This window comes from Vitis vinifera, chromosome 8 (assembly GCF_030704535.1).
Source record: "Vitis vinifera cultivar Pinot Noir 40024 chromosome 8, ASM3070453v1".
Classification (NCBI taxonomy): domain Eukaryota; kingdom Viridiplantae; phylum Streptophyta; class Magnoliopsida; order Vitales; family Vitaceae; genus Vitis; species Vitis vinifera.
The window spans coordinates 21445613-21473054 of NC_081812.1; the positions used below are offsets into that span (position 1 = coordinate 21445613).

At 34.7% G+C, this 27442-nt stretch overlaps 5 protein-coding genes and 1 non-coding gene across 11 annotated transcripts; 4 read left to right on the forward strand and 2 right to left on the reverse strand.

Moving 5' to 3' along the window:
• Positions 1-2832: 2832 nt before the first annotated feature.
• Positions 2833-3925, forward strand: LOC104880123 (VQ motif-containing protein 17). The gene has a single exon (XM_010655589.3). It carries the CDS (start codon positions 3259-3261, stop codon positions 3730-3732), a length of 474 nt encoding a protein of 157 aa, XP_010653891.1. The 5' UTR covers positions 2833-3258; the 3' UTR covers positions 3733-3925.
• A 1866-nt stretch (positions 3926-5791) lies between these two features.
• On the reverse strand, positions 5792-10782 carry LOC100246993 (probable plastid-lipid-associated protein 13, chloroplastic-like). The gene is made up of 7 exons (XM_002279394.4): positions 10385-10782; positions 9688-9809; positions 9523-9606; positions 9271-9367; positions 8417-8633; positions 7222-7274; positions 5792-5965 (listed from the first exon to the last, which is right to left on the reverse strand). The coding sequence occupies exons 1-7, from the start codon at positions 10658-10660 to the stop codon at positions 5870-5872; spliced, it is 945 nt and encodes a 314-aa protein (XP_002279430.1). The 5' UTR covers positions 10661-10782; the 3' UTR covers positions 5792-5869.
• A 1611-nt stretch (positions 10783-12393) lies between these two features.
• On the reverse strand, positions 12394-12466 carry TRNAA-UGC (transfer RNA alanine (anticodon UGC)). The gene has a single exon. It is a non-coding gene; the product is annotated as a tRNA-Ala (tRNA).
• A 104-nt stretch (positions 12467-12570) lies between these two features.
• Positions 12571-19848, forward strand: LOC100241865 (DNA polymerase delta small subunit). 4 transcript variants are annotated; one of them, XM_002279497.4, is made up of 15 exons: positions 12571-12674; positions 13115-13244; positions 14268-14374; positions 14456-14582; positions 15739-15846; positions 16614-16729; positions 16833-16916; positions 17252-17320; positions 17412-17483; positions 17569-17660; positions 17746-17873; positions 18131-18232; positions 18324-18391; positions 19210-19276; positions 19375-19848. In XM_002279497.4, exons 1-14 carry the CDS (start codon positions 12609-12611, stop codon positions 19267-19269), a joined length of 1329 nt encoding a protein of 442 aa, XP_002279533.2. In that variant the 5' UTR covers positions 12571-12608; the 3' UTR covers positions 19270-19276; positions 19375-19848. The 4 variants fall into 4 exon arrangements, with proteins under 4 accessions (XP_002279533.2, XP_019076961.1, XP_019076962.1 ...); XM_019221416.2 differs by lacking the exon at positions 19375-19848 and having other exon boundaries at positions 18319-18391; XM_019221417.2 differs by lacking the exons at positions 19210-19276; positions 19375-19848 and having other exon boundaries at positions 18319-18394.
• Positions 19849-20155: 307 nt separating this feature from the next.
• LOC100264148 (uncharacterized) lies at positions 20156-21013 on the forward strand. The gene is made up of 2 exons (XM_002279535.4): positions 20156-20589; positions 20757-21013. The coding sequence occupies exons 1-2, from the start codon at positions 20269-20271 to the stop codon at positions 20844-20846; spliced, it is 411 nt and encodes a 136-aa protein (XP_002279571.1). The 5' UTR covers positions 20156-20268; the 3' UTR covers positions 20847-21013.
• A 1044-nt stretch (positions 21014-22057) lies between these two features.
• On the forward strand, positions 22058-27197 carry LOC100258978 (probable protein phosphatase 2C 25). 3 transcript variants are annotated; one of them, XM_010655586.3, is made up of 5 exons: positions 22058-22725; positions 23626-23990; positions 25265-25501; positions 25593-25887; positions 26758-27197. In XM_010655586.3, the coding sequence occupies exons 1-4, from the start codon at positions 22419-22421 to the stop codon at positions 25854-25856; spliced, it is 1173 nt and encodes a 390-aa protein (XP_010653888.1). In that variant the 5' UTR covers positions 22058-22418; the 3' UTR covers positions 25857-25887; positions 26758-27197. The 3 variants fall into 3 exon arrangements, with proteins under 3 accessions (XP_010653888.1, XP_010653887.1, XP_002279599.1); XM_010655585.3 differs by having other exon boundaries at positions 26884-27197; XM_002279563.5 differs by having other exon boundaries at positions 26899-27197.
• The last annotated feature ends 245 nt before the right edge of the window (positions 27198-27442 follow it).

Consider the following 27442-nt stretch of genomic DNA (forward strand, 5'->3'; position numbering starts at 1 on the left):
TTATATATATTCACATTATTAATATTTTAACAAAACATATATTATAAATAAATTAATTAATTAATTTAAAAATAAATTTTAAATGAATTAAATGATTTTAAAATATAATTACCTTATTAATATGATTATTAAATGAGTTAATTTGGATCAAATTTGTATTCTACAAGTTAATGAAAAAATTATCTATTTATTAAATAAATTATGTATGTCGATACAAATTTAATCAAAAACTCATTTATATTTAATTAAAATTCACGAAAAACATGTTGGGTTCGTATAGTATTTATAGATTCAATTATAAAATATCATCCACATAGTATCATATTTATTAATATTGACATGAAAAATGTCTGAGTGCTATATTTTATAAGGACACCCAAGTAAATTTCAATATCTATTATAAAATTTATAAAATTTTAAATCCTTATAAAAAATAAACTTTATCAAAATCAGGAATTAATGATCAATTTTATTAGCAAAATGAATGACTGGGATTCCTGTTTCGAAATATGAAAATATCTTAGACAAATATTGATTAATCATTGACTTATCGTTCCCCTACTTATCCAAATCCTGTGTTTTGGCCGAAAAGTCACCATTTTTTAAACCTTACATGCAAGTAACTTTAAATTAGATTTTTTTAAATAATAAATAAACAGAGAGACAAAGGAGGCCATGGGGCCATGTAGATGTCGTGCACCCAAAATGGGAGCCACGTCAGAGCCCTGCTGTCCTCCCTCCGCTGTCACCCACGATTCCACCATCTTGCCACGTGGCAGAATCCCGCCGGAGTCCAAAAATAAAGGGAATGAAGCTCATGTGGACCAGCTGCCAAGTGGGCCGGCCCAGCCGGCACGGGTCTCGTGTGTCCTGGATGACGTCATCCTCAGATCTGTTGGGATGGCGGGAATCTCAATCACATCATCTGCCATGCACGTGCAGATCAGACGGTTATACTTTCTCGATTGCATCCGCATTCACGTGCAGATCCAACGGCCAGCACTTTCGCACGGATGATTTCGTATACGTATATGGCCCCACAATATATATCGTACGCATACCCCTGCCGGCTATCATGTGCTCCGCCCCTCTTCTTTCCATTACCATTATTAATAATTTTATATATATATATTTAAAAAAAAAAAAACTAAATCTAAGATATAAGTAAAAATAGATGAATAATTGTCATAATTTTCTCGAATTATAAATATGGTTAGGGTGGAGACTCGAGACTCGAGCGGGAGGAGAAGGGAAGTAATTAAGAAAGGTGAGAGATGACGAGGGTTAGGGTTTGGGAAAGCTCCATTAGTGAGAAATGACAGAAATGTAACCGGCGGTACAGTTGAAGAATGCAGAGCGGGATGAGAGGAAAAGACAAATGGAAAAAAAATCAAGAAGGATTTTATAGTACAAATGTACAATTAAAGCAACTGAGATAGCTATATTGCCCATATCTTTCCTTATTAAATTCAACAAGAGACAAACATGCATCATTGCCGGGATTGCCCATTGCTAAATTAATTAATTAATACATTTTAAACAAATTTGTTTCCCTTTTTAATTTGGGTTTTAAATTTTATAAAATAATCATGAAATTAAGGATGAGTTTATTTGAGAACTTCTTAAAAATATATTTTTTATTTATATAATTATTTTTTAAAATATTCATAAAATATGTATTCACCAATAGAAGATAATTAAAATATAATTTAGTTTTAGAACATTTTTTTTAATTATTTTATATCAAACGCTTAGTGTTTGAAGAACAAAAAAATATTTTTAAAAACAATTTTAATATTACAAACATAGTCCTCGCAATTTTTTTTCTATTTTAGGATTGAAATAATTGTAAAATAAAGACGTTAGCTTTTATTAATATTTCCTTGAAATTTGATGGGCTTGAATTTAATGTATAAATTATTAAACAAAAAGAAAAGGAAAGGTCAAAAATGGAAATGTTGAAAATAAGGCGGGGTTCACATTTAGGAAAAAAATTGATTCGGAACGCGGATACGTACGGCTGTCGTTTGTGCGAGCCATGACATTAGTTCTAATTCCAACCACGTCCACGCGGATTCGTGTAGCGAGTTTTGGAATGAAATTCCCAAAACACCCCTTGGTTGTTTTAAAAATTCCTTTAGTTTTAATCTAACTTAAATAAATACTAATTCATCCCTAGATTTCTCCCACTTCGCATAATATATGAGATATTTTTTTAACTTTTATTCTTAATAATAAAATAAATAGAAATTGATTATCATTTTTTTGAAATTGATTTGAAAGAAAAATGAAGTCTTAAGGTTTGTTTGATAATTGTTTTTTTAAATAATTTTTAAAAAATGGTTTTTAAAAATTATTATTTTTATAAAATAAAAGTTCATATTTAAAAATGTAAAATATTTTTAATATTTGAAAATATATTTAAAAAAATAATATTTATATCAAATCTATTATTTTTAATCATCCTACACATTTATATAATTATTTTATAAAACAATAATAAAAAAATAAGTAAAAAAAAAACACAACAAAAATATGTTTTATGAAAATAATATATTTTATATTATTAAAAATAGAAATAAAAAACAGTTTTTAATTATCAAATATATTTTTTATATTTTTTCTTGTGATGAGCATAAGACTCTTCTAAAAAATAATTTTCAAACAAAACTTAATTTTCTCAAAAAAAATAAATTATATTAAAAAAAAATTGAATCGATTGATTGATATTTTTTGTTAACATTCAATTAAAAAATTGAATTCGAAAAAAAGAAGGGAAAAAAAAAAGAAAAAAGAGGGAGGATGATTACACCGTTTTGGCTAGTTGAAAAATCAAACAATTTTTTATTAATGATTACTTTCAACAGTATATGAAAGGAGGGCTGGGCTGGTAATTTGAAGTGGGATTAGAAAAATACTAAATATTACATCTCTCGCTGTATATAAATATACAAATATTTAATTATATAATGTGGAAACAATTAAGTATGGAATAGGGGACCAATTGGGAGTTATATATTACTTTATTGATGGTGTCAGACTAGGATTCATCCAATCCTGCTCACAACAGACAGCTTGTTTTTCTTTTCAATCTCTTACCTTTTGTCTTTGCATTAAACAATTCTCAACATTACCTTCTCTCCTATATAAGCACCATATGGTATATCCATCTTCTTATTTCTCTAAACAAATCCCACCAACCCCACATCTCCCTTTTTTTCTCTCTTCTGTTCATATTCTCATTTCTCTCCATTGGACATGGAGGAGATGATGGCAGGGAGAGAAGGCTGTAACCCTAATTCAACCCCATCACCACTGCCCATGCACAACCACTCCCACACAATATCCAAAGTGAAGCCCAAAATTCGAATAATCCACATATTTGCACCAGAGATCATCAAGACGGATGTGGAGAACTTCAGGGAACTGGTGCAGAGGCTGACGGGGAAGCCCAGTGCTGCAGATAAGGGGTGCAGGAAGAAGAACATGGCAAGAGGGGTGGTCTGCAACAAGGGTGTGGGGAAGAAGAAGATGGCGGAGTTTCGGGGTTTGGAGTCGAGGGAGAGGATCAAGGGGGAAGAACACATCTGGGGAGGTGAGAATTCAGGTGGGTTTTTGAGTGGGTTTGGGGATTTGGATGGCTTCATGCAAGAATTTGGAGAATTCCCATTACTCCCACTGGATGTTTCTGCAACTCACATGCATGGTTTTGGAGAAGCCCAACTCTCCTAGAATAACAAAGATGGTGCTTAATTTCAGGCTTCCGTTGCTGGGTTTATGGATGTAAATACCAGGGTCTAGCATATAGTTTTTGACGGTTTTTCTTTTTGGGGGTGAGGGTTTGCACTGAATTTCATATGTCTATGGCTCTTCATTTGAACATCTTCTTATTACAAGTAACCGAATACATAAATTTATTTTTCAAGGATTTGTTTGTTTCTTTTGGATGTGGGACAAGCTTTTTGTTGTTTCCTTTTGGGTCTTTGCACATGCCTCACATTTTCATAGACGTACTAGCATTAACAATCCTTTGTTCTATCTCTTCCTCCAGAAGGATGATAACATTTGGTGTTTGATAAATGTATTACTTTTCTTGCAAGAATCATTGTATTTTCCTTCAATGATTTTTATTGCAGCAAGTCGTCTCTGGTCTCCCCCAATCAATTTGGTGTAAATTTCAAACATATCTAGAAATCAATTGAATTTTACGTCGTTCTCATAAATTTGATGAATTTTATTACAGCATTGATCATATCTAAAAATCAAACTCAATCAATTGTTCTAAAATTAAGATATCTTCTGATAAGATATTTTAATTACTTTTAGTTGTTATTGGTTCGGTTTATGGGCATGTTCAAATATATATATATATATCTATATATATATATATATATATATAAATAGATAAAAAAATTAAAATTATAATAGAATTTTATTTCAAAAAAAATAAAATCCTAAAGCTGTTTTTAAAAAACCTTTCCTAAAAATCGTTCTTTTAAGATATTTTCAAGACGTTTTTTTTTTCTTGGGAGGGGGTGTTACGAATGGTTGGTTAAGGATTAAAATGTTAAATTTTTAAAAGTCAACATTTTTGGTGAACTTAATTGCCAAATTGGAATATTAATTTCAAGGGCGGTGCGTAGATTGGATGAGGTCCCTCGGCACAAATTGAAATTTAATCAAAGATGATAGAAGTAATTTACATGTCTCTTTTTTCCCTTCCATTTCTATCCGATTACCCACTTTTCTCTCCATCCAGACAACAGATAGCCAACCCCATGTCTGTTTAAGCTTGCCGTCAAACCCCACATTCATGATCCATGAAGATACTGTACGTCGATTTTTCAGTTATTGTATAAAAAAAAATATAAAACAAATATTAATTGTGATTCAGATTAATCTCATTAGCGATATTATATGTAGGATGTGGTCAAGTTACTCGATCTGATTTGGCTATGGTTCCATCAAATAATTTCCTAGATCAGGCCGACTTACACTCAACGTGAGACCCATCTGCTACCGGTACTACAAAAATTAAAAAATGAAAGTCCTAAACCCAGACAGACACTGACAATCTAACCATAGGAGATCGTAGCCAACCCTACCAGCCAGATGACCCAAAACATTGAAAATGATCTCTAAAGGTCAGAAGAGAGAGGAGCCCTATATATATATATAAAATAAATTATAATAAATTGTTTTTACATTTCTCTAAACTTATTTTAACTATTTTTTTCTTTTTATATCGAAATTAAATGATTTTAAAATATATAATTTTTTTTCTTTTGTATATAAACCAAGAAGGATGAAGAAACTACTAGAAGATTAAGCAGAACTAAGAAGAAGAAACCTGTCTTCCAGGATAATATGAGGACTGGACCAAGCTTCGGGTGGCGGTGAAACGAATAGCAAGAAAGGTAAAGTCTAGTCAAACAGCGTGGCAAATCTGTCGTCAAGGGTGTTCACACCTCACATCAACCTCCTCCAACTAGAAGTCCTAATGACTAAAGATGCTTGATGGGCATCAACTTGGCTAAAACAGTATGTGAAAGGGGCTAAAAGAAAAATCGTCCACATGGCTTGAATAACGACTCCCGATACCAACCCTGAAAACCACTTTCCAATGTTGGCTGACATCAACCATTTAAGCTCAGTCAATTGGCTTGATATTCACAAAAACCCAAAAAGTTTTACCTGTTCCTCTAGTAATGAAAATTTTCCCTCTTCTTCGTCCACTTTAGTAATCAAGGGCGGACAAGAAAAATTAGGAGGAATAAATGAAAGCTAAGAGTGATGGAAGAAGAGCAATTTGAACTATGTTGTTATTTAACTTGGAAAAAAAATCCGGTTTTCATACATTAAGGAATCTCTAGCTCTCATACTCAGTAGCTGGTTCTGCCATGGTAGATGGTGGCACATCCAACCTTGAAAGAACTTCGGGTATTCCGGTAGTATCCCTCAGTATCTGCATTAAAATCAGCAATTGAAATTAGAATATCACAAGGCCTACCTCTTTTAGTACATTCTTATAAATCAAAGTGGCAAAACAAGATCATAATATTCCCCCCCAAAAAAAAGGTTTAATGTACTAATGTACAAAATATTCATGACTATAGTAATGAACAATGTACATCCTTTACATGTCACAGCCTGATGTGTAATGAACCAATATCCCATCCCAGAATTACTAGATGTGACCTGAACCCTCTCAGTTGTTGCATATGGTCATTAACAACAAACATATCTTCTTATTTTGACTTTTTTCCTCCTGTTTTAGGAAAGAATATCAAAATATGTCTAAAAGCCTTTTCTTTTCTTTTCTTTTTTTCTTTTTTTTTCCCCAATCCACAAAGGAAATAGTATAAAACCTCAAAGTGGAGTCCACCCTTAAGCACAGAACCTCAAGATAAAAAATGTCTTCTACCCATACTAAATTGAATAATTTAAAATTAGGTTGGCCACAAGATAGGATCAATATAATGGAAACTGGAATCCTTTGGTTTCAGGGTATCCTTTGAGTAAGAGGCAGCAAACTAAATGTTAATGCTCTATATCACATAATTGACTCCATGGCATGTGAAGATGCAGGGTCAGGAAAAAAGGTTTCAAGAACATCAAATATTTTCACTGTTTATCTATGGGAAGGTCTTATGGATTTATCAAGAGGGTATTTTTACATCTGATGGACAATCTGATGGGCAAACATGAGATCAGATGGAGCATTTATTCACAGCAATCAAGATCAACCTCATTTATTTTCAGAAGCAAGTAATTATGTCCATTTTAGAGTATCTGTAACCAAGACCAGTGAACAAAATAATGTAATCAAGTTGAAGGTAGTATGAAGACAAAGGCAAGATGTAAGCCAAATGGGATGAGAATTGAGGTACGTGTGCTTAGTCATTGAGGTAGTGGATTCCATTTAATGGATGGATCAGTGTTTTCTAATGCTATGGGAGAGAAATGAAATTAGTTCATCCATGTGGCAGTCAAATGCCCCCTACAAAAAGGATTCAGCTCCAAATTTCCTGTATAGCATGCCATGTTTCACAGCTGCATCGCCTTGGACACAGTGAATAAGGTCAGGGCACAGACATGACCCTATTAAGTCCAATCAATAGCTATGCTAAGCCCTGATCAAAGTGAAATCTATCCAGACAAGAAATTGGTTAATTATTCCTGATCGACTCCTGTGGACAATAAATTCAGCATGAAACTTACAAGTATCTCTTCATCAAGATAAGAAATCATGAGCATTCTCTGGAAACGCCCATCTGGAGGCATAAAACAGTAGACATTAGTGCGGAGTCATAAAAACAACTCAATAAACACAGGAAGAAATGCAATTGATATTATCTGAGCAAGAAAGCGATCATTATGCATTAATGGAAAGCATATCTGAAAGAAATAACTATTTCCAATGCTTGTATCTTAAGCAAACCAATGAGTCAACTCCTGGGTGTTGAGACACGGTTTTAGTCTAAGACGTTGCTGTTGAGAAAACAGTTAATTACCAACTACTACAAAAAGAAGTGATGTTTCTCCAGGACTACATATAAAGCTGGAGGATCATGGTATATATCCAATTCCAACCAATGTAGGATTGCTCTTACGTGTTCCAACTAGATAGGATTTTGTCATGACACCTCACATTCGTGGGGTAGACTAAAAATTTTACAACCACAATCAGACTTCACTTAGATTTCTAAACATACTAGTGATGTCTCTTGAGGATTCTGAACTATGACTGACATCCTCTGAAACCACCCCTCCTCTAAATTTGGATTGATTTCTTGGTTTCTTTTAAAATATGAGCCAGAGTAAGCACAGGGGGATCCTTTTCGAGCACTCTTCAATTACTAAATCAGGGAAGAACTGTATCTGAAACTGATCAAATGACACCATTTCTCACAAGGGTGAATGATTCTGATGCAAAAATGTCAGGGAATGTCTAAGTTATTATCAGACAACCAAAGCAGGCTTCTAAATCTTTTGTCAGACCTTTTAATTAGAACCAAAACAACCAAGGATTGCATCGGAATGGCACTGAATATTCCAAACAATCTAGACTGATAGAATGGCATGAATTTCAAGCAGCAACAACTCATAAGTTGACAGGGGCTAGCTAGTTATGCCCACACAATGGTAACCATTGTGTAAATTATCTTGGAGAGGGTAAGGATGTAGAGATATTAAAAGCATTTAATAGCATTTCTTTCTCAAACTGTTGGATGCTTCAGATTTCAATCTTTTCCGGTTGGATCATGGTTTAAGAAGGTAGTTCTACTTGACTACAATGTCATGCAACTTTTATCTAGAAATATATAAAGAACTAATTTTGATTTGTCTTTCAAGGTATTAATGTTTTGCACACGACAGAGAAAAAAATGGCTAAAAAATTTATTGAAATGCTTACTGAGAGGAATTTTCAGCCCACTAGAAATCGCATCCTTAACAGGGACAGGCAGTTGTTGTGCTGTGCTAACTGCCTGACCGAATGCACCTTTCAGCTGCTCTGGTACACTTTCCTCAACAACCTTAGGAGATTCTAGAACCGCTTCAACATATTCTTCTTTCAGTCGAAGTGGTCCCTCAACAGATAACCTGCTATTCAGAACAATTTTACTTTCTACCTACATTTTACCACAGAGCACCTCATTAATACTTATAAACTTTTCAATCAAGAAAGCTTAACATGAATCAGAATTACAAACAAAAGTGGGCAAGAAAATGCTTATGCATTGTGAGTCCCTGTAAACTCTCTCCCTTGAATAATGCCAAATTCATGCAAAATCATTTCCTCATGAAGCTTTTTAAAGAAGTTATCTTCAACCATGTCTCTGGGGAAGCCAAGATGCATAAAAAGTTGAAAAGGCATGTTGGCCATGACTTGGATTCATGGGAGGAACCCTAGTAGGAAGCAACAAATCTGTTGCAACCAATATTTGGGTCTTTCTGCACCGCATATATAAAATAATTAAACTAGCCTATAACATTAGATGGAAACATTGTAGTATTGTACACATAATAATGCTGATGATGAAATAAAGTGCAGCACCAAAATGAAGTCTGAGGTAAATGAAAACCATAGAGTGGAACAATTTTGTGGTCAAGGTGGTATCTGATGCTTGTGACCAAAAATGAAGTTTGAGGGATAAACTATTATCACTTTAGTGAAAAACCCATGTTGATGATGAGAATGATGTAATCAATTTTATAGGAATGATACATTGTTGTAGACATCAAAACTGAGGATTAATAAAGCATTACCGAGTTCAGCAATTTCAAGTTGACTGTGGTTTTTCCATAGGAATCCTTTATCACCACATCAACTTTTGACAAATGTGCCAAAGCTGAAGGAAAAATCCTGCAACAATACATTACAATTAGCTTCCATTCAATTGAACCCAACTCCAAGTAGAGGCCCATAATCAGTTTTCAGCAAATTTCTTTGACTGACCACATTTGCCAAAAAATAAAAAAATAAAAAATTCAAGGTGTTCACTAAAAGGCTACACTTACTGAAATAGAAACCTAGCAGCAAGAGATCCGGGTTTTCCAGTCCCAAACCACTCTAAATTCCACTGACCTTCCAAATATGGTGACCTGGAAAACTGAATAAACAAATTAACATCTCATACAAAATCTGTGCATATGGAAGTAGGTTGATGAACTAAAAAAACCTACGTTGTTGGCCGAGGAGTTGGATTGAGCCTCTCAAGACCAGTTATCCTCTCGTTCACATCAATGCTCTGCATCTCTGTTGTCTTACCGGTGACTAAAGCCTCAAAGCCACCAGAATCCTTAAACTGAAACAAATGATTCCACAAACTATTCATAAAAGTCTGATCTGGATGTCAGCGGTGTGTAACAATGCAAATGTATTGCAAAAATCAAACTAAATAATTCCAAATGTAAACACCGAAGATTATCAGATCATTAGATCATAAATCCAAACCAAACCAAAATTTGTTCCTCCGTAGAAAAAACACTTACAGCAAGATTGAGTAATCACAAGATGCATTCTGCTAAAATCAATAGAAGTTAACCAAAGACATGTAAAATACAACAGCCTGAATCAAACTTAAATAAAAAATCTATTGCTCTTCTTTACATTAACCAGACTAATAAAGAAAAAACATGTTATAACAAACCAGCATTAAAACGAAAGGATCGTCAAAATAAGAATTTTTCAATTTTTGCTCGTATAGATCCATAATCATCCGAACAAAATTTACATGAATTCAAACCGAATAAAACTTCAACATTTACCAAATCAATAGATCAATATCAGTACAAATATCATTAAAAATCAAAATCAAACCTTAAAACAATGAAAGTCTGGCTTTTGTGAATAAAAATTAGAATCAAATTATGAGCTCACAGCGAGAAGTAGCGATTCCTTGGCAGAGAGCCGCTCCATTTCCTTGGCGTACGTTGCCGGAGCTCCCTGTGCGGCCTGCTGGACCATCGCTCTGCAAACTCGAGCTTCTGAGATCCGACCAAATCTTCGGCCTACCAATACTCTCCGGCCATTCTCCAGCGGCGCAGAAACAGAAACTAACGAAGCTATCAAAGAAGCAGAATGAGGAGAATAGAGCAAAGAACGAGGGGTGCGAATTGCAGAAGTAGCAGGAGCGATGCCTTGTACGAGAGCCATTGAAGGGGAGATTCTAAGAAGACACCAAACCCTATTCTTTCTGATGAGAATTTAGTTGGAACTTGGAAGTAGGCGGAGTGAAGGTCTGAGGGTATTTTCGTCAAATAGTAATTTTGTTAGGCGCTAATATCTTGGTAAGTTCTTATTCGCTGCCGTTCTACACGCTTCTCATGACCAATATAACTTTGCCACGTCACCGATCAGATTTGTCTTTGGTCGGAAATGATCTCTCTCCCTAATGGGATCTTCTCTAAATTTATTTTGCTTTACATATAAAATTTTAAATTTAAATCTCTTTAAATAAAATCCAAATTTTTTTACCTATCATAAAAAAAAATTATTAAGAAATTTTAAGAATTGAAGAAATTTTAGAAATGTTTTTATTTTTGAGACACAACAACAGAACTCTCCATGATCACGTGACTCAACGAATTCTCAATTTCCCCAAAGGGAGTGAGTCGCACCTCTTTGGATCTATAAGGAGCAGAGTGTTGCCTCACGCAGGAGATCATTCTTATCCATTCCAGATTAAGGATGTGGATGAGTATAAGAGACTGATAGGACAATTCTGCCCCTCATATTTTGTTTAAAATACAAAGACAACCTCTTTTGTGGACCAGTGTGAGACGGGATATTTTAGTGTGGAGACGAGAAAAACAAAAATAAAAGGTTCCACGCCAAGAAGACTAAACTAACCAAACTAACATGCTTATAGTGCTTCATACCAGTTATGAATGACGTTGAATAATATTTTATTTTATTTTACATTTTAAATAAATTTGCAAGTCAATTATAAAATTTTGTAGTTTTATAAATTTTTTCAATTAATTTATTTATAAACTAAAAAAAAACGCACATCTAAGCCTATTTCGATTAAATTGAAATAGATTAAAACAAGTTTGGATATTCGATAAAAAAAAATATTCAATTTAGCATAGGTTTGATTTAATTGTGTTCAATTTATTTTGTAAGATAAAAAAATGACATATATTTTACATAAAAAATAATACAAAAATATGTTTTAAATTACATTATCAAATACAATTTGGATAAGAGTGATTTGATTAAAAAGTTTATTGAAAACCCGATTTTTTAAATTTAAAAGGTTTTTGGGTGTTTGATTTAAAAACAATTTTTTAAATTATTTGACAATTATTATCTAAAAATAATTTTTAAAAATAAAATAAAATAAATAATAATTTTAAAAGTTGTTTTTCCTAAATTTTTTTCTTAAAAACATGAACTTGTTTGATTATATTTTATAAAACTTATTTTTAAGTTAAATAATAAAAAATAATATTTAAAAATAAGTTTAAAAAAACATGTTCAAGAGCCCCTAATCTTCCATCAATTTTTGATCTCACTTGAGTAAAATTATTATTATTTTTAAATGATGTTTCTTTTAAAATTAACACATAAAAATTTAAAATAATAAATGATATTTGTGTAAAAACTGAATTATTTTGTAATTAAAAACAAGGAAGGGTTTAAATTTTTGGGAATTATGAATGTGGATATCAAAATCACAACAAAAATATTAAAATCACAACTTATTTAATAAAGACCTTTTAAATATTCAGCTAAAGTTTATAAATATTGAACTAAAATTTATGGAATTAGCTTCCATATTCAATGCAGTTCCAGCAATATTGTCATTTGGTCGATTTTATCCAACTAAAAAAAAAAAGTAGATAATTAAGCATAGTTTTGATCCAGTTAAGTTTGGGCAAAAATGGAGATGCGGGGGATCGAACCCCGTGCCTCTCGCATGCAAAGCGAGCGCTCTACCATTTGAGCTACATCCCCATGTTGTAACCGAGTGATACTAAGTATTAAAAGCTAAAATTTTAGTAATATTTTTTATTTTAATTTTTATAAATCTTATATATGTATATATTCTGACTGTTGAATAGGGACTGAAGTGTTTCACTTCTGGATTTTTCCCGCCATGGAAGCAATGGAAATCGACGCAGAGAAGCATCTCCAGAGAAAGCAGTCTCTCTATGAATCCCTGGTTATATTCGAAACTATTGCTCTGCTTCATGATTTTCATTTTCTTCGTAGTGCTACTTTCTTTGGTTGCTGAGAAACAGTTGGAAAAGGAGAGAAACCTGGGAATTTTAACATGTTCTAGTTGATTTGATTTGAATTTTTTTTTTTTTTTTAACAATTTTTTTTCCGGTTTGCCCTTACTTTCTAAATTTTCCCTTTTTCATGAGTGTTCTGTTTGGCTTAATGGAAATTTGGGCGAAAAAGAAAGGAAAACCCGGACCCTGCAAGGCCCTAAATGAACGCCTCCGCTTTAAAATAATTCACGTTTTCTTTTCGTTTCCTGCGATTTCTCAGCAAACAAGCAGTCCCCGTTTGACGAAGATTCTGCGATTTCTGACGGCTTTAACAGATTTTTGTGCCATTATGTTTATTGATTTGTTTATTTTTCGTTGTCCCCTGTAGGATGAGAAGTTTCGGATCGAGAAAGAGACGTATAGGGGTCAGCAGTACAGCCAGATTTACTTTGCTCGACTCCACATGATGAGAACTCTCATCTACTCCCTCATTCCTAATTGGAAACCCCATTTGCCTGGTAATTTCTGTTTCCTTCACTTTCCATATTCTATGGGTAACAACAACCTTTTGTTTTTTGTTTCTTTTTTTCAATTGGGCATTTTGGAGTTTGGTTTCTTTTGAATCTCCAGAAAAATCTTACGACTTCATTATAAGAACTCTACCATGAAGCCCTGATTTAGAAGTTTTATGTTTGAAATTCTTACTTCTGGGGATGATTTGGGGTTTTGGAACTATTAGCGGTCTTTTTTTTATTTTTATTTTTTTTTAATTTTTTTAATTAAGAAGAAACATGTATTTCACAATGTTGTCTTCCACAAAAATTGAGAGTTTTAGGGATTTTTTATATATATTTTACAAGGGATGATTTGGTTTCTGGTATTCATAGCATTTTCTGGTTGCTCTCTATGTGTTGAAGAGAAAAATTACAAGTTGCTGTGTTTTTACGAAGTAAGGGTTTCTTATTCATATTTGTATGGCTTTTTAATTGCTGTTTCATGAGATCAATTTGGAACTTTTGGTACTTTGGGGTTTAATTGGTTGTGAATCTGCACTTTACTAATATGAAGTTTCTAATAAAACCGGTTTGGATTGACTTCTCTGTGACAGAGCATTTGGGGGTTGGTATTTAGAATTTTTATGTTCTTTTTGGTTGTTGGTGACCTTGTAATTAGGAGGGAATCTGCAATTACTATATTTTTTAGGGTGCCAATACTTTAGGCTTTGAGAAAATTGGAAAGTCGATATGGTAAATCAAATTTATTGTGTTCTTTTGGCTTGCAGTTTGTGCACTAGACTGCATGATGAGCATTAAATTTGTGGTTGGGTTGTTTTGTTGGGCTTTTGTTTTTTATATTTTGTTTGGTGGTTTGTTATTGCTTGTGGTGCACTTATACAAGGAAATGGGAATTGAATGTTTTTATTACTAAGTGTTAGTTATATGTATGCATTACATTTTGGTTTTGACAAGGCTAGTAAATTGGATGAAGTTTTAGTTCTGTGGATTGGTGTAGATTATATTTATAAAATTTTGATGTTGCAGTTTGTACAGTTTTGGGGCTGGAAGAAGGCAAGGAATGTATCATTGTTGGAACTCTGTACAAGCACATGAAACTTAAACCATGCATTCTTGATGAGTACTCCAAGGAGGTAATCAGGTTGTTAACAAATAAATTTCTTTTATTGTTTTGCTTAGACATTTTTAATTGAGTTTAATTTTTCAATCTACAGAGATCTGTGGCCCCGCTTGTCAAGCCTCATAACTTTATGCACTCAGATGATAGTTTGGTGCTGGAGGATGAGAGTGGAAGAGTTAAACTTGGCGGAACAATGCTTTTACCTTCTGTATATGTTACAGGTCAGTGTCATGAATAGCTTATCAGAATAAAGTAAGGGTGGTATGGAATCTGTCATATTTCTGGGTGTGACGCTGGAAGACATAAGGCTAATTCACCATTGGATATTAACTCATTTTTTTCTTGTGTTTTATCCTGTCTTTCAAAACTCTGGTCTTTTATCCTGAGCCTATTGTTCCATCTTCTTTATACAACTGTAGAAGTCTTTCAATTATTCATGCAGGAGTTTGATATTTTACCATTGCCATTTGGTTTTAATTTTCTATAGATTGAGGCAATGAAATGGTTATTATGATCAAATGAAGCAAATGCATGTCAAACCCTTAGGCTATATTTGGTATGCTGAATATAATATGGGATAGGATAAGAGGTAAGGTTACATAACCTGTTCCATACTTAGTTTACAATGGAATATAATAAGCCATCTCATGTTTGGTTAAGAATGGAACAAAATATAAGAGGTGGGATAACATGTCCATCCTCTTTCTCATTTCCCTTATACATGGAATATGCATACCCTATGTATTATAATTTCTTCTCTCTTATCTATTCTTTTATATTTTAAAATTCCTTCTTCATGTTACTCAGCTTTGTGAAACAAAAAAGTTTAGTTAAAAAAATTAATTAGAGGCATATGCCAAAATTTTAATTTAAAAAAAAATTAATATTAAGATGAAATAGATTTTTCTTTCCAATTTTTATTCCTTCAACAAACTAAATACTAGCATAGGATGACATATCCAATTGGACATGATATCTTAGGATAGCAATATCCATTGAATATAATATTCAAAGATATCATATTCTATTGGAAATAATAGCCCCTAAAACATGTATATCATGTTCTATCATGTCCTGCTGGGCCAACTAAATGTAGCCTTAATGTTTTGATCATCCCATATGTGTCTGTGCACTGAAGCATTGGAGAGTGAACCATCTGTTGCCCCATCTTGAATGAGCTTCTTCAGTTCATTGACATAACTTTAAACACTTGGAGCAACACTTTTTCATTTTGGAAATGTCTAATTAAGCTGGATTAGCAGTTACTTTGTCCTGGTCTTTTGTCTGAAAGTATGACTTGGTGGGCTAAACAGTTTTGAATATCAGCTGGAAGCCTGGAAGAATGTTTGTTGTGCATTGACATCATACATTTGATAGGGACTGTTGTTGGTCTGCATGGAAAAGAAACCAGTGCTGGTGAATTTTTGGTACAAGATATTCTGGACGCTGACCTACCACCGCAGATAGAGCTGCCACTAAAATCAAGTACCATCTGCACCTCCCTCCTGTTTTTGTTATGATTTTTGCTTGCAGTGACTATATACATGAACTACTTGTTTATTGGTTATACACACTCTTTTCTACAGATGTTCTGTATAAGGGTTTAGTTTTCTTCTAGTAAGGATTTGAAATTTTTAGCAACTTAAATCAGTTTATGGAAGTCCAATGATATGCTGTGAAATATACGGTAAGAGTGGGAATTTGTTGGAGAAATTGGATAAGAAAATTCCAGATAAGGATAAAAAGATATTAGTACTTACTGAAAATTCAATATAAGCAGGTGTGTCCATTTTTTCAGGATTAACTGGCACAAGGTTTGGTTTCTCTCCTTGAACCAGCAAATTCCAGTTCTCTTAATGAACATAAATATCCAAGTCTCAAGCTGCAGGCTCATATATAGGAGCAACTTGGAAAAACTGAGAAGAAAAAAAATCAGCCATTTGGAATATTGAAAAATGAGATGAATAACAAGTTTGTATTAATTAATTCAATCTGTTGCTTGTCTTATATTTCAAATTCTCATTATGATAAGCAGATGTGAGAACTGAGAACAACATGGAAAGGAAACCATGCAAGAATTGAACCAGTTGGACCTTGTTTATTGAAACATTTGGCTCAACTTTGTGATTTTTGTATTTATAGCAGTCCTTTCTATTGCTTTAGCCTTAACAAGTAATTTGACTTGCTATGCAACTCCATGCATCTATTTCCTTTTGCTTTGTGTCAGACTGTTTAGTTCTGAATGCTCGCAGGGGAGGACAAGTATGTTGTTTTTGTATCTGGGCTAAGTGTTGGAAGCAGCACTTCTAATCCTCTCCAATTTCAGCTTCTTGTTGATCATATAACAGGACATCTAGGAGATGAGAAGGTTCTTACGGTTTCATGTTGTCTTTTCTTTCAAGCTGTCAAGCTGCTTATTACATGACAAACTGTTTTATCTTGCTTACTTCGTAGAATCATCAATTGGGCAGGAACAAGGTATTGCAGCACAGATAGTTCATGTTGTAATTGCTGGGAATTCTGTTGCAGTTCCACGTGGACTTCTGAATGGACAGGTAACACAACTGTATATTGTAATCGTCTTCTTCATGGGTCAGCAAGTCCACAATTTTCCTTTTCTATGTCATTATGGTTTCTTTCTGAGGCACTTTATGGTAATATATATTTTATTTTCAGGTTCTTTTAAGTTTAGAAACAATGGAAGTAAAATTTTCCCTTAGATTGATGACCTTTTTTCTCCCTTTCTTCTCATTATAAAAGCTCTCCCCTGACATGTCCCTGTTGTTCAGGATTTTCCTGTGTCTATTTATTTGGGTTTTTCAAAGATAAGATTCATGATGACACTGAGGATAACACATAATAATTAATCATTTTTAATCCATTATTGCAGAATTTAGCTTCGAAGGATCAGTCAAGGTTGTCCGAACCAATTAAAGAGCTGGATATCTTGTTGACTCAGGTTCTTTTCATGAGTCAATTAATAATTTTGAATTGGCTCCTTTTTAGTCCATTAATTGAATCAAGTTTCTTAATATTTTTATTATGTTCAGATTGCTGCAGGTTTGCCTTTGGATATCATGCCAGGGCCTGATGACCCAGCAAACTTCTCATTACCTCAACAGGTTTGTTTGATGTCCTTGCATGTATACATACATCATATTTCATTTGTCACATTTGATTTGTTTCTGACATTCATTTTTCTGATAGCCCTTGCATAGATGCCTTTTCCCTGGATCATCAGCTTATAACTCATTTAGATCTTGTACTAATCCTCATTCCTTTGAGCTTGAAAATATCAGGTAATATGAGGATAGAATTTTACAGTAAATACTCATTTTATTTATTTGTGTTGATAGCTTGATATGGTGATTCTGCACTTTTCAGATTTCTTGGAACATCAGGTCAGAATGTGGATGATCTTGAGAAGTATTCAGAGGCAAAAGATAAGCTTGAATTCATGGAAAGGACGTTACGGTGGAGGCATCTAGCACCAACAGCACCTAATACTCTTGGTAAAAATTCTTGTTGTTTTAGTCCATGCTAGATTATGGCTTTTTTTCCTAATTCACTTAGTTGTTTAAACCACTTGTTTAAGCTTAACTTGGTTTTTTGGCTTACAAAATTTATATCAGGCATACATGTGGCAGGGAGATGCACAAAATGGGAGAGGAAGAGAAAGAATAGTTTATTTGATTAAAATATGATTCATTATGAGTTTGTGTTTGGGTTTCTCTTGTATGTCTACCTTAATATTTATGTTTCTTTTCAGGGTGCTATCCATTCACTGATAGAGATCCTTTCTTGATCGAGAGCTGTCCTCATGTTTACTTTGTTGGTAATCAGGATAAATATGAAACTCGCTTAATAAAGGGTACTTTTCCATAAATTCGAAATTGTTAACCAAACTATTTGATCTTTTTCATTTCTTTTGAAAGATTCTAATAGGTAATCCTTCAGTGCAGGATCAGAGGGACAGGTTGTAAGACTCATTTGCATTCCTAAATTTTGTGAGACGGGAGTTGCTGTTGTGGTAAGCTCTGTATCCTCTTAGCTTGCTAAAACCTTTTCAAGGAATTAGAATTGAAATGCAGATGTGTGCATGTGCACATGGTTTTGTCTGGATTCCTACAGACTTGAGCATGCACATATATATAAGTTACGCAACTAAACTCAACAAAGTCTTAAATCCCTTAGTCAATTTTAAGTTAGAAATAAAACATCAAAAAGAAGCAAAACTGGTGCTTGACGTCAATTCCTTGCAAATATAAGAGGCATCTATAAATGAAGTATTATAAATTCCATCTTGAAACTAGGGTTCTCAGGAAGAGTTTATGAGGGAAGAACATATAGAAACAGAACAAGAGGAGTTGAGAAATTGTTGAAGTTAGATGTGTAAACAGGGAAGGGACTTTTCATTGAACCCATAAATTAGTTGTCTTACAAATGGTTTTTTAATCAGAAAGGAGGACTATTTGCACATGATGAGTTTTGTGAAAAAGTTATACACTGTTGGATTGATGAACCAATTTTATAAATTCGGGTGTAAAATTAGAAGATAGATGGAGTTATTCCATGACAAGGGTTTGAACATTTAAAGCTGTATATGAACTATACGTCTGCCCTAAAATTGGGTCAAGGTTTGGCTTAATGTTGGTGTAGATGGTCAGTGGGAACAGAAAGGGATATCCATGACTCTTTAAAAGTTTTAGAGGGAACACATTTTTCTTATTCTCGATTCTTGTTGTGGCTTTGATTGGGCTGTATGCTGTCAGAATGTGATTGCGGTGATTGTGGGACTTGATGATATTCTCTACCTATGCTTATGTTCCCTTTCCCCCCATCATGCAGCTAAACATGAGAAATCTGGAATGCCATGCTCTAAGTTTTGGGACTGAATTCAGCTCATAACTATGAGGTATGTTGGAATCTGCTTTGAGCTGTCATCTTGCTTGAGATTTTCCATCACCAAACGAAACAGAAGTTGAACATGTATCTGATCTCATCATGTCAAAGCTTGAACAAGCGAGCCGTGCTGAAGCTTGAGAATGTGTAGAAGCTTTCAGGCATGGGTTTCCACGATGGTGCAGTGCTTGTTTTCCTGGGCAACCGTCCACGGCTAGACTGCCTTAAAGAGAAAGCCAACCAGTTGAATTCGCAATGCCCTACTCTTGGCAGTTCTGCGTCTCTCCTTTTTCCTAGTTATTTTTCTTGCTTTTCACTAAGGATCTTCGACTACAGCATTTCTTATTTAATTAAGAGCCTCTGTGTATTTCTCTATGGACCACTGTTGAAACATGAATTCAGACGTCATGCAGCCTGGAAGAGCATCAGAAAATGGGATTTTCTTATTTCCTGTCTTTCATTTCCTCAGCCATTAACCTTCTGTATTCTCTCGAAATTTCAGCTGAATCTACATAAATGTAGACGATTTTGTATTATTAGATTTGGGTTAGAGATGGTAATGATAAGGCTTTTTTTTAATTATTATTTTTTATTTTCTCTCCCCCCTCCTCTCTCTCTCTCTACTCTTTTCTTTCTTTATTTTATTTTAATTAAATTTTTAAATAGAATTTTATTTTTGAAAACTACCTAATATATAAATCACATTTGTTTTAATAAAATCTTGTTGTAACCTTGTCAGCGGCAACATGTGGCGTTGTAATTGCATTAACCGACCTGTCAGGAAACTGGGATTTTTGGATTTTACCTCTTATCACTATTATCACATGCCATATCCCGCTGTTTAACTCCATTATTTGTTCATAACGGCTATATTTTCTGATTTCTCTTTATTCAAATCATGCTATTCCAACGGTCCATTCCCTTGATATTAACTATTAAGCTCATATCCAGTAACCTCCCACTTACCTTTTGCCCCAACACTTCCACCGCCATTTTCTCTCCACAATGGAAGAATCCGCTAAAGTTCAACACGTAACAAAAGCTTCTTCAGACCAACTCCTCAGGAAGTTCGCCCAAGCGGGCGGCGACGATGCTCCCGCGAAGGAGCTCCGGGTAGTGAAACGCCGGAAAAAGAGCCGGAGAAGCCGCGAAGGGCACAACCGTGAGAGCCCACCGAATGGCAGTTCTGGAGTTGTGGAGAAGAGATCGCTGCTTCCTCCGGCTACTCGGAGATCGGCGGCATTGCTTCTGCAATTGGGTATAGGGAGATCACAACTCAGAGTGAGGGATCTCCGGAACAAGTCCATTTTGGGAGCAATTGAGAAGGTGAGTTTGGGCACAATCCCTGAAATTTATAACCGTTTAAAGCAATAATCCTAAAATCCTTATAGCTTGCAGCGCAATTAGTGTTTTTGGAAGTGAAAGTGTTTTAAAAAGTGACATCAAACGTTGTAAATTTGTAATTAAACATTGAACTAATTTTTGAATGGCAGACATGGCGAAGAACGATTAAAGGAGCTTCGAAGGTGTTGATAGAGAGGCATTACAATCAGCACAAGCGTTTGATAAATGAAGCCATGTAATCTTCTACTGTTTCTCTATTCCTTTGATTTTGGGTTCAAAGGACAACTCCTCGACACGTTCGCCTGTTATTTATATTCTTTGTTGTAGACAACCACATCTAATAAACTCTTATTCAATTACTATATGTACCCTCTGCCAATCAAATATAGGGTGTGAATTTAAATTACATTCTTCGTTTATTTATTTAATTTTGTGTATATTTCACATAAAAAGGGGAAAAAATAAAAAGATAAGTTTCTCCATCCAGATGGACAAGGACATTGTCCTAACATGGTGCTGAGGCGGTTTTTGGACCGTAGGATCATCCACCACGTCATCCACCGTCCCAGCGACGAAACTTGACCACGTGTCCAACGATCAACAAATCATTGCCGTCCGATTAGATTGGTCAACGGTGGCAACAATAATAAAGACCTTTAATTGCAACTAGAATACCATGAGATATACGGAGGATTGTAGGTCAACCGAATACAACGACAGGCTTGTGATCCAATACAAGTAGGCTCACGTGTGTCATGTGTTCCCTCCATGGTTTTGGAAAACTACTTCCCTCTACTCTTCATCCTTCATTCATTTCTCACTTAACCGACTGGCCACCTACTCCGTCACACGCGTCATCGAACGGTGGTGAATTCCCTCGGCCACTTGATTCTGTCTACGCTCTACACGTCTTTGGTTGACCTCATCAAGGCCTCAGATCCTTTTATCTCATTTCATTGTTCTTTTTAATTTTTGCCTTTTTGTCAAATACAGATTTTAAAAATAATTTTTATTTTTTGTATCAGAAACGGTTAAGATTTTGGAATGACCAAATAGAGGTAATTAAGGGCTATTAATTAATATTTTGTGGAAATTTGTGTTGAAAGTAGCAAAATTTTAAATATTTTTATAAAAAAATAATTGATAACAATTTAAATATTATGTCGAGTGCAAATAGATTACACTTTTAAATTCTAAATTATTTTTGCTAGAAAAAGGGAAATTATCTGAATCGACAAAAATGTCGTTTTTATTCTAAATTAATTTTGCTAGAAAAATGGAAATGACTCGAATCGAGGATTGTCGTTTTTAAAGGGTTAGCGAATCCTACGTCTGTCGTTTTATTCGCGGAGCGCCGGAGGCTTTTCCTCGTTCAGTGGCATTTCTGTAGTTTAATGACAATGAAAGTGGCATTTTAGTAACTAGGGTCATTAAAAGTGTACTTGCTTCTTCACTTTACCATTCAGCAGTTCCGCTGCAAAGTTTGCTCTCTCTTTCTGAGCGGTGAACTCCGAAGCTTTTTTTCACTGTATTTTCTCTCTAGCCAAACACTGCCGATTCTTGATTTTCCAACTAACCAGACGCGGAGGGTTCTCCATTTTCTTTGTCTCCAAACGCAGGAGTTTCTTCTACATTTTTAACTAGACCAGGACCACGGATTCTCCATTTCGCATATATTCGAATGTGGATTTTTCTCCGCGTCTTCAGCCATTTCTCTCTCCATCTCTGGATTTTGATGAGTTAGATTTTTGTTGTGTTCGTCTCTTTGAATCGCTCGATTCTTAGGGTTTTGTTGGAGAGGGAAATGAGGGATGTTTTCGTGGTTGGCAAGGCTTGCATTGGCGTGTTGGGGACCTTTGGCCCGTCGATATGCCCCTATGAGCAAGGATGATGATAATTCTGGAAGCGGTGCCAACGACGCGCTCATCTGGTGCCGGGACCTCGAGAAGCACTCATTCGGCGAGTTCTCGTTCGCCGTCGTGCAGGCCAATGAGGTTATCGAAGACCACAGCCAGGTCGAAACGGGCCGCGATGCCACGTTCGTCGGGGTCTACGACGGCCACGGTGGTCCTGAAGCCTCTCGTTTCATCTCCGATCATCTTTTTCTTCATCTAATGAGTGAGCGCTTTTGAAGTTTTCGTTACTTTTTTGTTCGCTTCTTGCTTTATTCAAATGTTTATTGTAGTCTATATTTGTTGTCATTGAAACTTAATCAATTCATATTTGAGAGCTTTTAGGCGAGTCCTTTACTTTGTGGAGGTTTACACAAATTATTTCTTTGTTTGTTCTATATACGTTGCTTTGTGAGCATGTGGGTTTTTTTATCACTCGAATACGATTTTTTAAAGAAGTGTTTGTGGTGTTCTCGATTAGTTGAATTGTACGTGTTTGTGTTCTTGATTTTATTTATTACTGACCCTTATAGGATTCTATTGACGGAGTCATTTTATCTTGTAATCATTTTGAGTAAAAGCCTTTTTTCCCTTTTGTTTAATTGAGTTTTTTCTTAGTATATATTTGTTGCTAATTTGAATTAGTTCTGTCTTCTTATGACGGAAACAAGTGAATTTGTGTTTGTTTTCTTGTCTTGTTGTGTAATGTATAAAATGTAATGCTGTGAGCCTGAGATTGTGACTGAATTTATTGTTGGAATAGAGTGGAAGGGATTAATTGATTGGACTGTATTTGATTGTACAGACTTGGACTTGATTTTGGAATTTCAATTATGTGGAATTAGAAAAAAGAAAAAACTTGCTTTTGGTTTGAAGTTGTATTTTGTAGATTCAGAATATATAGAATTTTTATTCAATTTCAAATCCATAAGTAAATAAGCAAAAGAACCATGGACGAGGACTTGGGGCAACAGATTTCAATTCTAAGGCTCCATTTTTATGTATACACTATTAAATATTTAAAGTGCACGACATTTGTATTTGTTTCTTATTTCCTGTTTGTGCAGTGGTGGTAATTTATGAAAGTTATGGAAGTTTTACATAAAGCATATTTATTTTCTTACAGGGCTTGCTCGAGAAAATGGAACAATGTCTGAGGATATCCTCAGAAGTGCTTTTTCTGCGACTGAGGATGGTTTTCTTACTCTTGTGCGTAGGACATGTGGAATAAAACCAGTAATTGCAGCAATTGGGTCTTGTTGTCTGGTTGGAGTTATCTGGAGAGGAACATTATATGTTGCTAACTTGGGTGATTCTCGGGCCGTAATAGGTTGCTTAGGTAGATCAAATAAAATCATTGCTGAGCAGTTGTCCAGGGAACACAATGCAAGTATGGAGGAGGTCAGACAAGAACTCAGGTCCTTGCATCCAGATGATTCACATATTGTAGTTATGAAGCATGGGGTCTGGCGTATCAAAGGCATAATTCAGGTTTGTACTCCTCTACAAATCTCTGACTTTTTTATTTACTTATCTGTTCTCTACTTCCATATATAAAGAACTTGTGCTTCTTTGAAATGAGTGCAAACGTGGAATTAGAGTTTTAAGTTTTGCGGACCTTCACTCCTGCACCATCTTGCATGCCAGCAGGCTGCAAGTGGACAAAATACATAGAGATGCCCCAACTCCCTTGGACATAAAAAATTATCAAACATTAACCTGTAAATGCAAATTTGCCTGTTTAGTTGACCATCTTGACAAAAGCATATCAGCAGTTATGGTTCAGAATGGGAACAAACATGGAATTTTACGGTTTGTAACCTGTCAATGCCTCCCCCCTCAATGGTGAGATCATGGCATGTTTATGGTCTGCAGCTGCAGACATTCAATAATTAAGCTCTTTTTAGGGTTTATTAATTTAGTGCTTTTTTGGATGTTTTCTCCTTGGAACAATTCTGAACGTTTATTCATTTTCTCATTTGCCTTTAAATAAAAAATGAAAAAAAGAAAAACAAAACAAAAAAAGTCTGGACATAATTGGGCAGTTTTTTGAAGGGATGATATATTTAAGATTAATGTTGCATCAAATATAAAATAACACTAATAAACTGATAAATTATTTCAAACTAACTAGGTAGATGTTCATGATGCAAGCACAAATTTTCAGATGAAACTGATATTATAGGTTCCTTACATCTATAACCTTGCTTTGCTAGTTAATTACAAGAAATTGAAATTATTAAATTCAAGGGCATGATGACTACTGTTTCAATACTTACACATGGCGCTACACTTGATCCCCAGATGTCCCTAACTGTTAGAGCAAATCATTTGAAATAGGAAGGAAACATGGTGAATATGAATAAAAACTCTAAAATGAGTTAGAATCAGGAACAGGTGTTTAGATGGTAAAAGTAGCTATATTGACAAATTGAAAAACTAGTTGAACACATTTGTTAGGGCCCAGGGATATTAGAAATGGAGGGTAACTGTCTGAAAGCATCCTTATAAAGTAACCCATTTTCAGACTTATATGTTTCTATTTGCACCTTTGATATGCATAACAGCTTCTTGTGCATATACAAAAATTTTATTTTCCTTTTGCGATATCTGAGATTCACCTTTTTGCATATCCAAAATTTATAGCATGCTTGATTTAGTAACCATTTTGGAATTTGTTTGCCTGCAACATCTGCCAGTGGAACTTGTTGCTTGTAATCTCATTCTCCTGCTTCTTTGTGTGTTTGTGCATATGTTTCTATTAGGTATCGAGATCTATAGGTGATGCATACTTGAAGAGGCCGGAGTTCTCTCTTGATCCATCTTTCCCACGATTCCACCTTCCTGAACCCATTCGTCGGCCTGTGCTAACAGCAGAACCATCCATATGTACAAGAGTATTGCAACCCAATGATAAATTTCTCATATTTGCCTCTGATGGGCTCTGGGAACACTTGACAAATCAGCAAGCAGTTGAGATTGTGCATAATAACCCTCGTGCAGTATGTTTTAATCTTCCATAACATGTATTTGCTATTTTTACACCTTCATCTTTAGAACTCTCAATTTTTTTTGCCATCCTTTAATTGTTAGGGCATTGCGAGGAGACTTCTTACAACGGCTTTAAACGAGGCAGCTAGGAAGAGAGAGATGAGATACGATGATCTTAAGAAGGTTGGAAAGGGAGTCAGGCGGTTCTTTCATGATGATATTACAGTTGTTGTAATCTATTTAGACCATGAGGTGCTGAGGAAAAATTTTTCTGTACCGGAGCTGTCAGTTCGAGGATTCATCGACACCGTTGGGCCATCGAATTTTAATACCCTGCAAGGGATTGATTCGAAGACAATGTCATGAATTGACCAATAAGCTTATAGAAGAAGACCAGGTGCAGCAAGTTTTCATTTTCATCCCACGTTTTTGCAACATCTGATGGTTGTTTCTTTCTGCGTTTCTTTGTTCACCTTCAAGTTTCTTCAATCTGAACCTGATTTCTTTACCATCTGGGCATGCATCCTATGGTGATTATTGTCAGATGAAAAAATTATGGATTTTTTTGGGTTCATCATTGGAGTTTGTATACATTCAACTTTGCAATTCATGTTTCTACACTTTGGTTGAATAAATGTATGTTTTCTTTGTTTGGTAAACAAATTTTAGTTATACACGCTTTTTGACAAATTATGGGCTGCTTAAGTAAATGAAACCCTATTAAATCAAATTTCAGAGACTCTCAGTGGCAAACACCAGGTGATGACTAATTCCAGATACATATATATAACCGTTGGATCAACAATTCCACAGCCCCCATCTGTCAATTAAAAGTTCTGCAGCTAAGTAAAATTAGCTATTTTTCCCATTTGTTTATTTATTTATTTGTATGTTTTGGGGGTTAGGTAGGCATTAATAAAACACTTTTTAAGCAGAAGTGGTATGTATCAATGGGAAACTGACCAACTGTTACTTGGTGAATTTTTCTAAGATTTTATTAAATAAATGTTGTGTTGGTTTTGATTTCTTTCCATTTTTCTTACCTTAATGTATAGTTGAACATACCATTTTATTTGCATTGTGGTTTCTGTGGCCACATCTGAAAGCATTGGATGATAAGAGCTCTCTTTGGCAAATGTGGCTGGTGGTTAGCTGATAATGTGTTTAGTTTAGCATTAATTGCATTGTAACCGGTTTTAATTACCTTTTTCGGAATGTTTGCTGTGTTTATTATTTACAGAGCATATGTATGACTTTATTTTGTCAGGCTTAAAGCACATGTAGGTCCAAAACCTTATCATCCCATCATCTTGAGGAAGCCTGGATAATAATGAACTGAAACCGGCTGCATCTTCATCATCATATCTTATTCTTGAAGAATGATTTTCTTCAGTTTGTACAACTGCAGATCTACAAGTGCCCACAGTTCACTCAGTTAATCATTCTGGCATGATTGAGTTGTTGCTTCGCTTGTTGGCTACTCGGAGTTTGCTTCCGTGATTCAGAAGAAAGCAAAGGAAATTCATGACGTTCATGTGAAGGGTGGAGCTGATTCTCCAGTGTAGAGATTGCATATGGATGATTCTAACCGCTTCCAACACATGGAAATGGGTTTTTTTCCCCCCCTTTTATCATTGTTATTGTTTATTCTTTCACTTCAGTTGGATCTCTGCACCCTCCATTAATGTCAAATCCTCTTGTTGGTTAGGTGTTGATTAATTATTGATCAACAAGTGTAAAGCAATGGCCAAAAAGCAGTAAAAAACTTCACGGATTTTACCTACCAAAAGGCAAAAACAACGGCAGGTGGTTGGATTATGAATCATTTGACTGCACTTAAAAGGTAGTTCACAAGTTTTAGGGCCCCAAATTCAACCATAAAGGTGGTTCGCTCGAGCTCTCTAGATCACTTGCTTTATTACATCACGGCTGAAGTCAGATTTTTAGCATTT

Excerpts from the sequence above, each read along its gene's own strand:
- LOC104880123 (XM_010655589.3), top strand. The coding sequence starts at position 3,259 with ATGGAGGAGATGATGGCAGGGAGAGAAGGCTGTAACCCTAATTCAACC.
- LOC100246993 (XM_002279394.4), bottom strand. The coding sequence starts at position 10,660 with ATGGCTCTCGTACAAGGCATCGCTCCTGCTACTTCTGCAATTCGCACC. Across the intron at positions 9,607-9,687 it reads CCAACTCCTCGGCCAACAAC|GTCACCATATTTGGAAGGTC; the intron begins GTAGGTTTTTTT and ends TCAGTTTTCCAG. Across the intron at positions 9,368-9,522 it reads GCTGCTAGGTTTCTATTTCA|GATTTTTCCTTCAGCTTTGG; the intron begins GTAAGTGTAGCC and ends GTATTGTTGCAG.
- LOC100241865 (XM_002279497.4), top strand. The coding sequence starts at position 12,609 with ATGGAAGCAATGGAAATCGACGCAGAGAAGCATCTCCAGAGAAAGCAG. Across the intron at positions 16,917-17,251 it reads GTGGACTTCTGAATGGACAG|AATTTAGCTTCGAAGGATCA; the intron begins GTAACACAACTG and ends CCATTATTGCAG. Across the intron at positions 18,392-19,209 it reads AGACGGGAGTTGCTGTTGTG|CTAAACATGAGAAATCTGGA; the intron begins GTAAGCTCTGTA and ends CCCATCATGCAG.
- LOC100264148 (XM_002279535.4), top strand. The coding sequence starts at position 20,269 with ATGGAAGAATCCGCTAAAGTTCAACACGTAACAAAAGCTTCTTCAGAC. Across the intron at positions 20,590-20,756 it reads TTTTGGGAGCAATTGAGAAG|ACATGGCGAAGAACGATTAA; the intron begins GTGAGTTTGGGC and ends TTTGAATGGCAG.
- LOC100258978 (XM_010655586.3), top strand. The coding sequence starts at position 22,419 with ATGTTTTCGTGGTTGGCAAGGCTTGCATTGGCGTGTTGGGGACCTTTG. Across the intron at positions 22,726-23,625 it reads TCTTTTTCTTCATCTAATGA|GGCTTGCTCGAGAAAATGGA; the intron begins GTGAGCGCTTTT and ends ATTTTCTTACAG. Across the intron at positions 23,991-25,264 it reads GTATCAAAGGCATAATTCAG|GTATCGAGATCTATAGGTGA; the intron begins GTTTGTACTCCT and ends TGTTTCTATTAG.